The sequence below is a fragment of the Eumetopias jubatus genome, unplaced genomic scaffold (assembly GCF_037043125.1).
Source record: "Eumetopias jubatus isolate StellerSeaLion01/CBP00866 unplaced genomic scaffold, mEumJub1_p1.0 scaffold_15, whole genome shotgun sequence".
NCBI classification, from domain to species: Eukaryota; Metazoa; Chordata; class Mammalia; order Carnivora; family Otariidae; genus Eumetopias; species Eumetopias jubatus.
In genome coordinates this window covers 386,345-398,070 of record NW_028274821.1, presented here as the reverse complement: position 1 = coordinate 398,070, position 11,726 = coordinate 386,345, and the positions used below count along the sequence as shown (strand labels likewise).

General features: G+C 44.0%; 1 protein-coding gene and 1 non-coding gene across 5 annotated transcripts in view; both read left to right on the top strand.

Moving 5' to 3' along the window:
- Positions 1–1,776: 1,776 nt before the first annotated feature.
- IARS1 (isoleucyl-tRNA synthetase 1) overlaps positions 1,777–11,726 on the top strand; it is a 59,611-nt gene continuing 49,661 nt past the window's right edge. Inside the window, exons 1-5 of one of the 4 annotated variants that reach the window (XM_028093043.2) lie at positions 1,777–1,854; positions 6,598–6,723; positions 7,399–7,555; positions 7,799–7,918; positions 10,742–10,824. In XM_028093043.2, coding sequence (XP_027948844.1) covers positions 6,605–6,723; positions 7,399–7,555; positions 7,799–7,918; positions 10,742–10,824 — 479 coding nt within the window. In that variant the 5' untranslated portion in view covers positions 1,777–1,854; positions 6,598–6,604. Of the gene's footprint in view, positions 1,888–1,945; positions 1,965–6,597; positions 6,724–7,398; positions 7,556–7,798; positions 7,919–10,741; positions 10,825–11,726 lie in introns of those variants that run through there. The other 3 variants (XM_028093045.2, XM_088019117.1, XM_028093044.2) reach the window with 3 other exon arrangements.
- LOC114200780 (small nucleolar RNA SNORA84) lies at positions 3,403–3,534 on the top strand. Its single transcript, XR_003607520.1, has one exon. It is a non-coding gene; the product is annotated as a small nucleolar RNA SNORA84 (small nucleolar RNA).

The window sequence follows — 11,726 nt, the reverse complement described above, 5'->3', positions numbered from 1 at the left end:
ATCCTTGCCCACCCCTAATTCCTGCTCCCCAGATACAACCATCTTCAACAATTTTATGTGTTCTCTGATACTTCTTTCCATATCTCTACCTGACATGCTTATGCTGTGATTTCTCGGTGTTTTTTTTTTTTAAGGTTTATTAGAGAGTGCATGCCCTTGTGCAAGCATGAGTTGGGGGGAGCGGAGAGAATCTGAAGCAGACTACGCTGAGCACAGAGCTAGATGCAGGGCTCTAATTCATTACCGGAGATCAAGACCAGAGCTGAAACCAAAAGTCGGTCACTTAGCGAACGGCGCCACGTAGGTGCCCCTTCTTGGTTTTTCAGTTTTAGACATTACCTTTTGACTCCTACTCTAACAAGTGAGGAGTCAACTCTGATCCAAGTTGTGGATTTTGACGTTTAACTTTTTTTCTAGAATCTTTTTTTCCACTTGCTCAACCTCTTTATGCATGTATATCTTTTTTTAAAGATTTTATTTATTTGACTTTCAACAGTACCATAAAATGTTTCTCAGTCCAGCTTTTAAATGATCAGAGCTGTTGTCCCCACCTTTTTTCCTGGACACATCTATATCTGGGAGCCTTCTATCCTGCTCTAATCCGGCTGGCTGGGCAGATGGCAAAAATGAACTGCACAAAGTGGAGTCCTTCTAGTGTAAGCTGAAGAAACACCGCTAGTAAATGAATGTTCCTGCCTAGAGAGTTTCTCATCTCAGCAAGGCAGTGAGACCCCCTGACTCTCATCCTGGAGTGGTAACTGTTGAATGAACGCTTGCACAAACTCCCACAGTGTTCTTAAAGTGTTGCGCCTTCTACAGTCTCATGTTTTTCTGTCCCTCCAACGGACGCAGTAAGCTGCTAGAGTTACTCTGCACTTTGAAGGCCTAAACTTCCCTTCAGTCTCTGGTGCCAAAGCCTGAGGTCCGCTGACCTTTGCGCGGCTCCGACTTCCCTTTGGTGTTTTAACCAGCGGATCCAGAAGGTGCCAGGCAGACCCAGAGCAGAGATGATAAATGGTAAGCGAGCAGATGGATAAAAAAGCAAATAAACTTTGTTGTTTTCATCACAGGAAATGTTAAAACAGTGTTAACTAAATTTGGTCAGGCATTTCGTTCTCTTCCGTTCTGTTACGTGTCCGCACGTGGCCCTTCACCACGGTTTGTGCAGGAGGATGTAGGGGAGCTGCGGAGGGGCTGCGGGGCCCACCGACCTCCAGCGCCGCCGCCCTTCCCTGAGGACGGCTCGGCGGGCGGCTCCGGGGGACTGGCGCGCACCTCCGGCCCAGTCCGCACATCGGTCTCAGCCCCAGGGCCTTGCGGCTTCAACCCCGCGGTGGCGGTGACGGCGACGGCGACGGAGACCCGCCGTAGGTCTCCGCGACCCTGAACCTTCCAACGGTCACTCAGGTCGGGGCCGCACAGTGCAACCGCCCGATTTGCGCGCAGGGAAATGCGCAGGTGTCCTGTGCGCAGCCAGGTGACACTGACGCACGAGCACACCCGCGTAAAACGCGCAGTCAGCGGACACAATAGCAGCCGAAGCCCACGACCCACAGTCTACGGCCCGCAGGGCAGCGAGCCTCCGCCGCCATCCCAGGAAGGCGTTCTGCGGGGGCGCGCAGCCGCCTTCCCGGCGCGCCGCGCCGCGCCCGTCAGGGTAGGCGGGGCCGGAGCCCGCATGACCAATCGGCGTCCGGCTTGTTGATGGGTGGACGGCGGCGCACGCTGATTGGCCGGCGTGGACCTGCCTTTTCCTCTCTACCCTGCGCTGTCAGAGCGTTGCATCACCTCTGGACACCCGGCGGCGGCGTGGAGGAGGCTCTTTCCTGGCGCGCCTACACGGGGGCCTTTCAGGTACCCCCCGACCTGCCCGCGGGGTCGCCCCAGGTAGTCCCCGCCCTGCCCGCGGGCCCCTGTTATACCTTCGCCTTACCCATGGGCCCCTCCCTGCGGGGTCGCCCCAGGTAGCTCCCGCCCTGCCCGCGGGGTCGCCCCAAGCCAACCCCCCTCCCCCCGCGCTGTCCGCAGGGTCTCCCCAGGGAGCTCCCCCCTCAGCCCGCACGGGCGCCGCAGGTCACCCTGCCCCCCGTCCTGCCGGCGGGTTCGCCCCAGGCACCCCCGCTCTGCCTGCTGGCCCCATTGGGTGATTGCGGGTTGGTGTGGTAGTTTGCTGGAGGAGTTCGGAAGGGGGGGAAATGACTTGAAGGTCGGGGCATTCCTTCGAACAAAGCTAGTCCTAGCCCACGGGAAGGAGGGTTTGTTGCCAAGTGCCTGGGTTTGGAGCGGAGTAAGCACAGCATCCCGGCCGAGTACGCAGTGTGCCTGGTGCCTGCGCCGGCAGCCCGGAGCAGGAGGACCGTTTTCCTGTGGGGTGTGTAGCGGGGAGAAAGAGAAGTCTTCTCAGGAGCTGCCCTGGGCTCGGCGCCTTGAGGCTGAGTAAGACATGGAAGAGAGGGTGAGTCTGGAGGACCCTAGTAAGTAGGGCAGGATGTGGAAGTGTGTGTGTTGCTTCAGGAGAGGGGGCCTTGTGGCAATCACTGCCGCTTTAGGGTGTGTCCGAAGCGGGTGGGAGATGACAGCCGCCAGCCTGACGAGTTTTTGGTTTGCCTCTTAGTGAAAGGGTGTTGGGAATGAGTCCAGAAGAGAAGAAGGGTTTTCTTTTATTAAAAGGTGGGGCTTATTTATAGCATTCAGGTTTTGCAGAAAGATCAGGATGAAACTAGAAGCAAAGTAATTGACTTAGGGAATTTCTAGTAGTATCATGAACTTTTAAAACGTAAGTATCGGTAGGGGCGCCTGGGTGGCTCAGTCGGTTGAGTGTCAGACTCTTGATTTCAATCCAGGTCATGATCTCAGGGTCGTGAGATCGAGTGGCAGGTCAGGCTCTGGGCTTAGGTGGAGTCGCTTGAGACTCTCTCCATTTCCCTCTCCTGACCTTCACCCCACACGCACTCTGTCTCTCTCAAATAAATAAATCTTAAAAAAAAAAAAAAAAAGGCGCCTGGGTGTCTCAGTCATTGAGTGTCTGCCTTCAGCTCAGGTCATGATCCCAGGGTCCTGGGATCGAGCCCCGCATCGGGCTCCCTGCTCGGCAGGGGGCCTGCTTCTCCCAAAAAGTGGTATGAAGTAATAAAGATTTGTTCTTTCATGCCCCTCCCCCGCCCGCCATGGTAGGCATAGTTAAGTTTGGTGGCTAGCCTTCTAAATTTAAATACAAAATTATTTAAACATAGATTTTACTTACATATGTATGTTTTAAGTTTCTTAAAAATGGTAATACACATAGCGTAAATCGTTAGAACTGTGACTTGCTTTTATACTAAGAGGGAGGAAAAGGGAATTGCTTCCCTTAGCATGGCCTGGTGATTAATCTCCCTCCTCCTCCTACTCCGCACACCCCATGCCCTGTGGTTACTGGATGCTGTTTGCAGGTACAGCTCTCCAGTGGATATGAAGGGCCAGAGCAATCCTGTGATTTATGCATGGGGGCTGTTTCTCCTCAGCAGCCGCCATAGCCCGGTCACTGGTACATGGCTCCTCCTGTGCCTTTAGGTTGAATCTGTTTGGCATAATAATACACTGATTCTTAATCTTTGGGAAATAGAAGCTCCCTAGAAAGTTTTATAAAACTTGTGAGCCATTTTCACCAAAAGCTTAAGTCTCATTTTCTCAAAAAAAAATAAAAATAAAAATTTTTCAGATAGGTATTCCTGAATAATGATTAGAACAGTTCAAGAGTAGTAACTTAAAAACTTTGATGTGCATGCTAATCCCCTGGGATCTTGTTAAAATGCAGGTTCTGACTCCAGTCCAAAGTGGGCCTAGCAAGTCTACTATTGTCAGCTCCCATAGATGCTGGCAATTCTAGACCTGGCCTCAAGGAGCATTAGAAGTGACAGAAAGAAATGTGTTGATATCCAAAGATCTGTTAATTTTCAGATGTAGCCCCTTCAGTTTCAGTTGGCCTCTAATAAGGTGCTCACTGAACCAGCAGGACCCCTAATAAATCATTAAGGGCAAACTCACACCCTTACCATCCATGAAAGGCCAGACATTGTAACAAGATCCAAAGATCCAAAATGCCATTCAATGCTATTCTGTTTAATACCATTTAATGACATACCTAGTCAGAAATGGATGCTTGGATTCATTAAATGGCCCACCTGTTCTTCTCTTATTTTTTTCCGTATATATAAAACCCAAAGACAGCCTCACATCTCAAAAATAAATGAAAGAAAAGGAGACACACTGCTGGCTTAAAAAAAAATTTTTTTTTAGTTTAAAAATATGTATTTTTAAAAAATTTGTTTTTTGGATGGCATGGGTCAATTACCGTGCCTAGGTTTTGATGCTTTCAGAATTGGCTGAGGTATGTAGGTCTCTTTGCTCCTAGAGTCAGTTACCTGTACTGTTAGCGTTCTTGAGGTTTGTTTTTTTTTTAAAGATTTTACTTATTTATTTGACAGAGAGAGAGAGAGCGCACAAACAGGGGAGCCACAGAGGGAGAGGTAGAAGCAGGCTCCCCACTGAGCAAGGAGCCCAACGTGGGGCTTGATCCCAGGACCCTGGGATCATGACTTGAGCTGAGGGCAGACGCTTAACAACTGAGCCACCCAGGCGCCCCTCTTGTCCCCTTTTAATCTGATGTTGGCTTGGAAACCTGGTCACCAACCTTATTAGAATTATTAAGTAAGAATATATAAGCTTTGAGGAGGAATGGGTTGGAGGATGCTCACTAGACAGTTAAGCCCCAGATTGATCAGGTGTTTCTGCAGGGGTTATTAGCAAAACTCTTAAAAAAGCCACTTTAAGACTTCTTTCACTAGGGACTAAACCCAGGGTGTATACAGCTTGTCCGATACAAATATCATGAATAAGCAATAAAAGGGATAAAATGGAAAATTGGAATGAGCTAGGAATTATTTGAATGTAGGAGTCGCATCTTTTTAGCTTTAAATTTTTTTAGGTTTTACCTGTTTTCCTCAAAGAAATGAGGTTATCTCAGCAGAAGTGCTTTCTATCCTGTAAGTGTAGGTAAGAATTCTTACCTACTTTGAGATTTACTTTTTTCAGGTTATTAATGAATTTTTGGTATCCTTACATAAATTTCCAAGATTTTCTTGTCTCCTCTTACAAGTATATTGTCTACAACTACTAAGTGTTGTGAAGAATGTGATTTGGGAACAACTTTTACAATGATCAAAAAGTACTGGGGCACCTGGTGGCTCAGTCAGTTAAGCATCTGTCTTTAGCTCAGTTGTGATCTCAGGGTCCTGGGACTGATTCCCACATCAGGCTCCTCAATCAGCAGGGAGTCTGCTTCTCCCTCCCTCCTCTCTCTCTCGCTCTCTCTCAAATAAAATATTAAAAAAGTACTGGTGTATTCCTACTTCACAGAATATACAAAAATAACTTAAAATAGATCAACAACCTAAAATTAAGAGCTAAACCTTCACAATTTTGTTTTAGGTAGTGGTTTCTTAAATATGACACCAAAAGCTCAAGTAACAAAACAAAAAGTAGATAAACGGACTTCACTAAAATTAAAAGTGTTGGTGTTTTAGTAAGTAAGGTGAAGAAAATAAAGACAACCCACAGGGGGTGCCTGGGTGGCTCAGTCCGTGAAGCACCTACCTTCAGCTTGGGTCATGATTTTTGGGATTTTTGGGTTTTGGAATCGAGCCCTACATCAGGCTCCTTGCTCAGCAGGGAGTCTGCTTCTCCCTCTTTCTCTGCTCCTCCCGCTGCTTGCACTCTTTCTCTTTCTCTCAAATAAATAAATAAAATATATATATTTTTTAAAATGACAACCCACAGAATGGGAGAAAATTTTTGCAAATTTTGTAACTGATAAGGGACTTGTGTCTAGAATATATGAAGAATTCTTACAACTCAACAATTAAAAGACAGTCCAGTTCATACATTGGACAAAGGATGAATGGTAATTTCTCCAAGAGATATAAATGTTGCCAATAAGCACATGAAAATGTGGTTAACATCACTAATCATTAAGGAAGTACAAATCAAAATCATAATGAGATACCACTTCATGCCCACTAGGATTTCCTATAATCCAGAAATGGACAGTCAGGAGTGAGGATGTAGAAAAATGGAAATATTTATTCCCTGCTGGGAGAATGTAAAATGAGGCAGCAGCTTTAGAAAACATTTTTGGTAGTTTCTCAAAAGTTGAACACAGTTACCATATGATCCCCCAGTTCTACTCCTGGATGCAGACCCAAGAGAACTGAATACATATGTCCACACAAAAACTTACATGTGAATATTCGTAGCAGGATTGTTCATACTGCTAATGTTGACAGATTTTTGGAGCGGGCAGGGCAAAGCGGGGATGAAGATGTTCTGGAATTAGAGTGTGCTCATGGTTGCACAAACTTGAGAAGATACTAAAAACCACTGAATTGTACACTTTAAAGGGTGAACTTTATGGTATATGAACTATAATTCAAAACTGTAATGTTTTTTAAAGTATCGTGTAGTGTCATGGATAGTAATACGTACACTTATTTATTGTATGCCACTCTGTCAATCCTAGACTTCTCTGTTAAGAATAATAAATTTGATTTTCTCTTGCAGCAACAAAATGGTTCAGCAAGTTCCAGAAAACATCAATTTTCCTGCTGAAGAAGAGAAAATCTTGCAGTTCTGGTCTGAATTTAACTGTTTTCAGGAATGCTTAAAGCAATCAAAACATAAGCCAAGGTATGTGAATTTCTTTGGTAATGGCAGAGTCCTTAAGAATAGTCATTTCTTAGACTGAGTTCCATGAAGGCAGAAGCTTCATTGTGTTCCCAGAGTCTCCTAGCTCTCTGCATAGTGGGTACTTTCAACAGTCGGTACATGTTGAATGGATGAGTTTTTAAATATTAAGGTAGATTCATTTTCTTTAAGAAGTCTGGATAGAATTTATGTATCACCGTCTTCTGTTCTATTTTTGTCATTCTTACCACCCTCATTTAAACACTAAACTAGTCTTAGCTTCCTGTTGGAGTACTTCCTGCCTCTAGTCACCATTCACTTAAAAGCCAGTCCTTTCTGTACTGTTTTCATCGTATGTGTCCTGTGTTCAAACACTATGAGGTGTTTGTTCCTGTTTTACTGATGAGGTAACTCAGGATCAGGATAAATAACTTGCCTTATGTCATGGAACTAACTAAGTGTGGATAGTCTGATGGAGGTCATTCCAACTGCACCGTAACTAGCTTTTCTGAAGGCAGGACCTCCAGTAAATAACCATTTATGTCTGTGAATTTTCTGGTCTTGCTGCTTTTCTTCTCCCTGGAGACTCTACTGTGATAGGAGCTATCTGTAGAAAAATGTTACCCTAAATTACTGCTGTTTTAAAGTCACTCAACACCTTTTTATTGCCTCTGTTAGATTTACGTTCTATGACGGGCCTCCTTTTGCAACTGGACTGCCTCACTATGGACACATCCTTGCAGGGACAATTAAAGATATAGTTACCAGATATGCTCACCAGAGTGGGTTTCATGTTGACAGAAGATTTGGATGGGATTGTCATGGCTTACCTGTGGTATGTTTGAGTCACCAGCTTTATAAGGTTCTGATTTTTTATTAAGCATTGGATTTCATCATATAGTATGTTAACGTGAGTTTTTTCTTCAGTGTACTTTGTTTCTATAATGTCATGTATAGTTCATCTTCTCTGTAGATTTTTGAGATCCAATTTTTTGAAGTCTGTGTTATTTTCTAGAGTTGCTGAATTGCGTTTACCTCGGAGGGCAGGGCTGTTAACAGTCTTGCTGCACATTTTCAGGAATACGAAGTTGATAAGGCGCTGGGAGTCAGAGGACCAGAGGATGTGGCCCGCATGGGGGTTGAGGGCTACAACAGTCAGTGCCGGGCCGTCGTGATGAGGTACTCCACGGAGTGGAAGGTGCGCTGGGCCGTTCTCAGTGGGATGAGCGGAACCTTTAACTCTTGAGTGGGGCTTGAAAAGGTGTACACTCCTTTTGTGCTTTTGGTGAGATGCATCCAAAAGTACGGCTGTCTGTGTAAGATTGTGACATAAGAGGGCTGACCGTCCTCTTTAAAGAAGTGTGTGGCTTTCACCTACAACCCTATTGAGCCGTTAGCTCAAACCGCGCCCTCTCTTTTTCTGGTTTCTGTGTGCCTGACTGGTCTTCAGTACTTAATCTCCTCCCCACTCACTGTGTATGAGAAGAATCAGGCTGTGCTAGCAAAAAGATAAACTCGAATGTTGCAGTAAAAAAATTCTGGTGTTAAAAACAATTCAGATTTGGGGCGCCTGGGTGGCTCAGTCCATTAAGCGGCTGCCTTCGGCTCCGGTCATGATCCTGGGGTCTTGGGATCGAGCCCCACGTCCGGCTCCCTGCTCAGCGGAGAGCCTGTTTCTCCCTCTCCATCTGCCTGCCACTCTGCCTGCTTGTGCTCTCTCTCTCTCTCTCTCTCTCTCTCTCTCTCTCTCTCTCTCTCTCTCTCTCTCTCTCTCTGTCAAATAAATAAATAAAATCTTTAAAAAAAAATTTTTCAGATTTGACCTCAGTGTTGTATTAATTTGACTCGCATCCTACCTGCATCTGTTCGTAAGTCCTGTGAAGGGCTGGCAGAGCTTTCTCTCTTGTTCTGATGGACAGAGGAGCAGAGAGCCCCTTCTCATCCCTGGCTGTCCAGCTAGTGTGTCTGTGTATCTTAAAAACATGTCTGACTCCTGTTTTTCCATCTCACTCTCTTACCACTTGGACTTCTCAAACTTGCTGTTATTCAGAGTTCCCTATTCTGCCGATAGTATCTGTCTTCCAGGCTTCACACACTATCCTCACGGTCAAATCAAATGCCAAATCCTATCAGGTCTTTCTTATTCAGTGTCTCTTTGTCAAGTCACTGCATTCCTACAACCTGTCCCTGGCCCTCCACCCCCCTCCCTGAATTTCTGTAACCATCTTCTGATTGGGCTCATGCTCCCATTCTTTGCACTTTCCTGCCAGGTTATCTCTCCCACAAGACTGCTCATTGTGGTCTTCCTTGCTCACAATTTTGAGTAGCTTCTCTTCATTGGTAAATAAAATCTGATTTCCTCAACCTGAAAATGAAAGGTCCTCAATTCTGTCGTAACTTTTTAATTTTTAAATTTTTTTATTAAAAATAAAATCTTGGGGCGCCTGGGTGGCCCAGTTGTTAAGCGTCTGCCTTTGGCTCAGGTCATGATCCCAGGGTCCTGGGATCATGCCCCGCATCGGGCTCCCTGCTCCGCGGGAAGCCTGCTTTGCTTCTCCCTCTCCCACTCCCCCTGCTTGTGTTCCCTCTCTCGCTGTGTCTCTCTCTGTCAAATAAATAAAATCTTAAAAAAATAAAATAAAATAAAAAAATAAAAATAAATTCTATTGGGCGCACCTGGGTGGCTCAGTCATTAGGCGTCTGCCTTCGGCTCAGGTCATGATCCCAGGGTCCTGGGATCAATCCCCACATCTGGCTCCCTGCTCAGCGGGGAGCCTGCTTCTCCCTCTCCCCCTGCTTGTGCTCTTTCTCTCGCTGTCTCTCTCACTCTGTCAAATAAATAAATAAAATCTTAAAAAATATATATAAATAAATAATTTTTTTTTTTTAAACCTAACTTGATTCCGTCAAACTTTCTTGCCTGGTTGCCAGAAGGAAAAATCTAATGAATATAATATGCATTTGGCTTTTTTTTTCCTTAAAATTATTTTTTATCTTTTAACTTTTCATTTTGAAATAATTCAGACTTAGTAAAAATTTCAAAAACAGTTATAAAGAATTCTCCTATACTCTTCTCTCACTCCCAAATTCTAACACCTTCAATAATCATAATTATCAAAAGCAAGAAATTAACACTGATACAGTGAAATAGACCTTCTTCAAATTTAACCAGTGTTTCCACTAATTCTGATCCAGGACCCAGTCTAGGAACACACATTGCATATAGTTGTTAGACCTCCTTATTCTACTTCAATCTGGAGGATTCCCTCAATCTTTCTTTGTCTTTCATGACCTTATCACTTTTTTTTTTTTGAGTTTATTTACTTATTTAATCTCTACACCTAACATGGGACTCAAGCTCACAACCCCAACATCAGGAGTCGCATACTTTTCCAGCTGAGCCAGCCAGGCACCCGACCTTGTCACTTTTAAAGAGTACAGACCAATTATTTTGTAGAAAGTCCCCCAAAGTCTGATGTTTTCTCATGATTAAGTTTGGGTTGTACATGCATTTTTGACAAGAATGCTCAGGAGTGGCCTCAGTCTGTCATATCAGGAGGCCTGTGACGCTAATATGTCTCATTTGTGACATTAATTTTGTTCACTAAGGTAATATATGTCAGGTTTCTCCATTGTTGATTTGCAGTTTTTCCTTTGTAATTAAGTATGCTCTGGGGAGAGTCTTTGCAAATATCCTATTTCTTACACTTTTGTTTATGAATTTTAGCATCCATTGATGATTCTTGCCAGCAACAATTATACCTGTGGTATTTGTCAAATGGTAATTTGGGTAGACTTTTATAAAGGAATACTAATATTTATAAGTGACATCATCTGCATGTAGGATGAATGCCAAGAGAACTGGTTCTTAACCTTACATAGTGCGTTGTTTACAGTATAGGTTTACCTGAACCATTGTTTTGTTTTCCCAAAATCATTGTGGTGATGATAGAAATGACACACATTGATGTGCGATAACAAATATCATTGTCTAATAACTCTAATATTCATATTCTTAAAGTCCACTGTTACCAGACTTGGCCGATGGATTGACTTTGACAATGACTACAAAACTCTGTATCCACAATTCATGGAATCTGTCTGGTAGGTTTACTTGAAATTTAAGTATAATGAATATTCTGTTTATTGCTTAGTGGAGAGATTTTTCAGATTCACAGTTAATTTATCTAAAGTCTTTGGAATGGGGCGCCTGGGTGGCTCAGTTGGTTAAGTGACTGCCTTTGGCTCAGGTCATGATCCTGGAGTCCCAGGATCGAGTCCCGCATCAGGCTCCCTGCTCAGCAGGGAGTCTGCTTCTCCCTCTGACCCTACCCCCTCTCATGTGCTCTCTCTCTCTCATTCTCTCTCTCAAATAAATAGATAAAATCTTTAAAAAAAAAATGGCTTTGGGATGGATTTATTTTTTTGTTTTTAAAGCTATTTATTTTATTTTTTTAGAGCACTTTTAGGTTCCTAGCAAAATTGAGAGGAAAGTACAGAGATTTCCCCTATTCCCTGCCCCAACACATGCACGGCCTCCTCCACTACCAACATCCCTACCAGAGTGGTGCATATGTTACCGTTGATGACATACACTGACACATCATAATTACCCAAATTCCATAGTTTACATTAAAGGTCACTCTTGGTGTTGTATGTTCTGTGTGTTTGGACAAATGACATGTAGCCATCATACTAACATCATATAGTGTATTTTCACTGTCCTAAAAATCCTCTGTGCACAACTGTTTCTGATTTGGTTCTGACTTCAGTAAATTTTGGATTCTGCTAAGGTAATAGGATATGCATGTATTCTGTGGTATATAATGGCTCCAACAGGTTGAGCAGTAACCTGTAATCAACTACTATTAGTATCTTTGCATTAGGACACGTAATCGTTCATGCTAAGTAGATAAAACGAAGAATATAAATGGCCTGATGTCAGTTAAAGGGTTTTGTGGGGTTTTTGTTTTGTTTTGTTTTGTTTTCTCATTTTTCATTTAAAT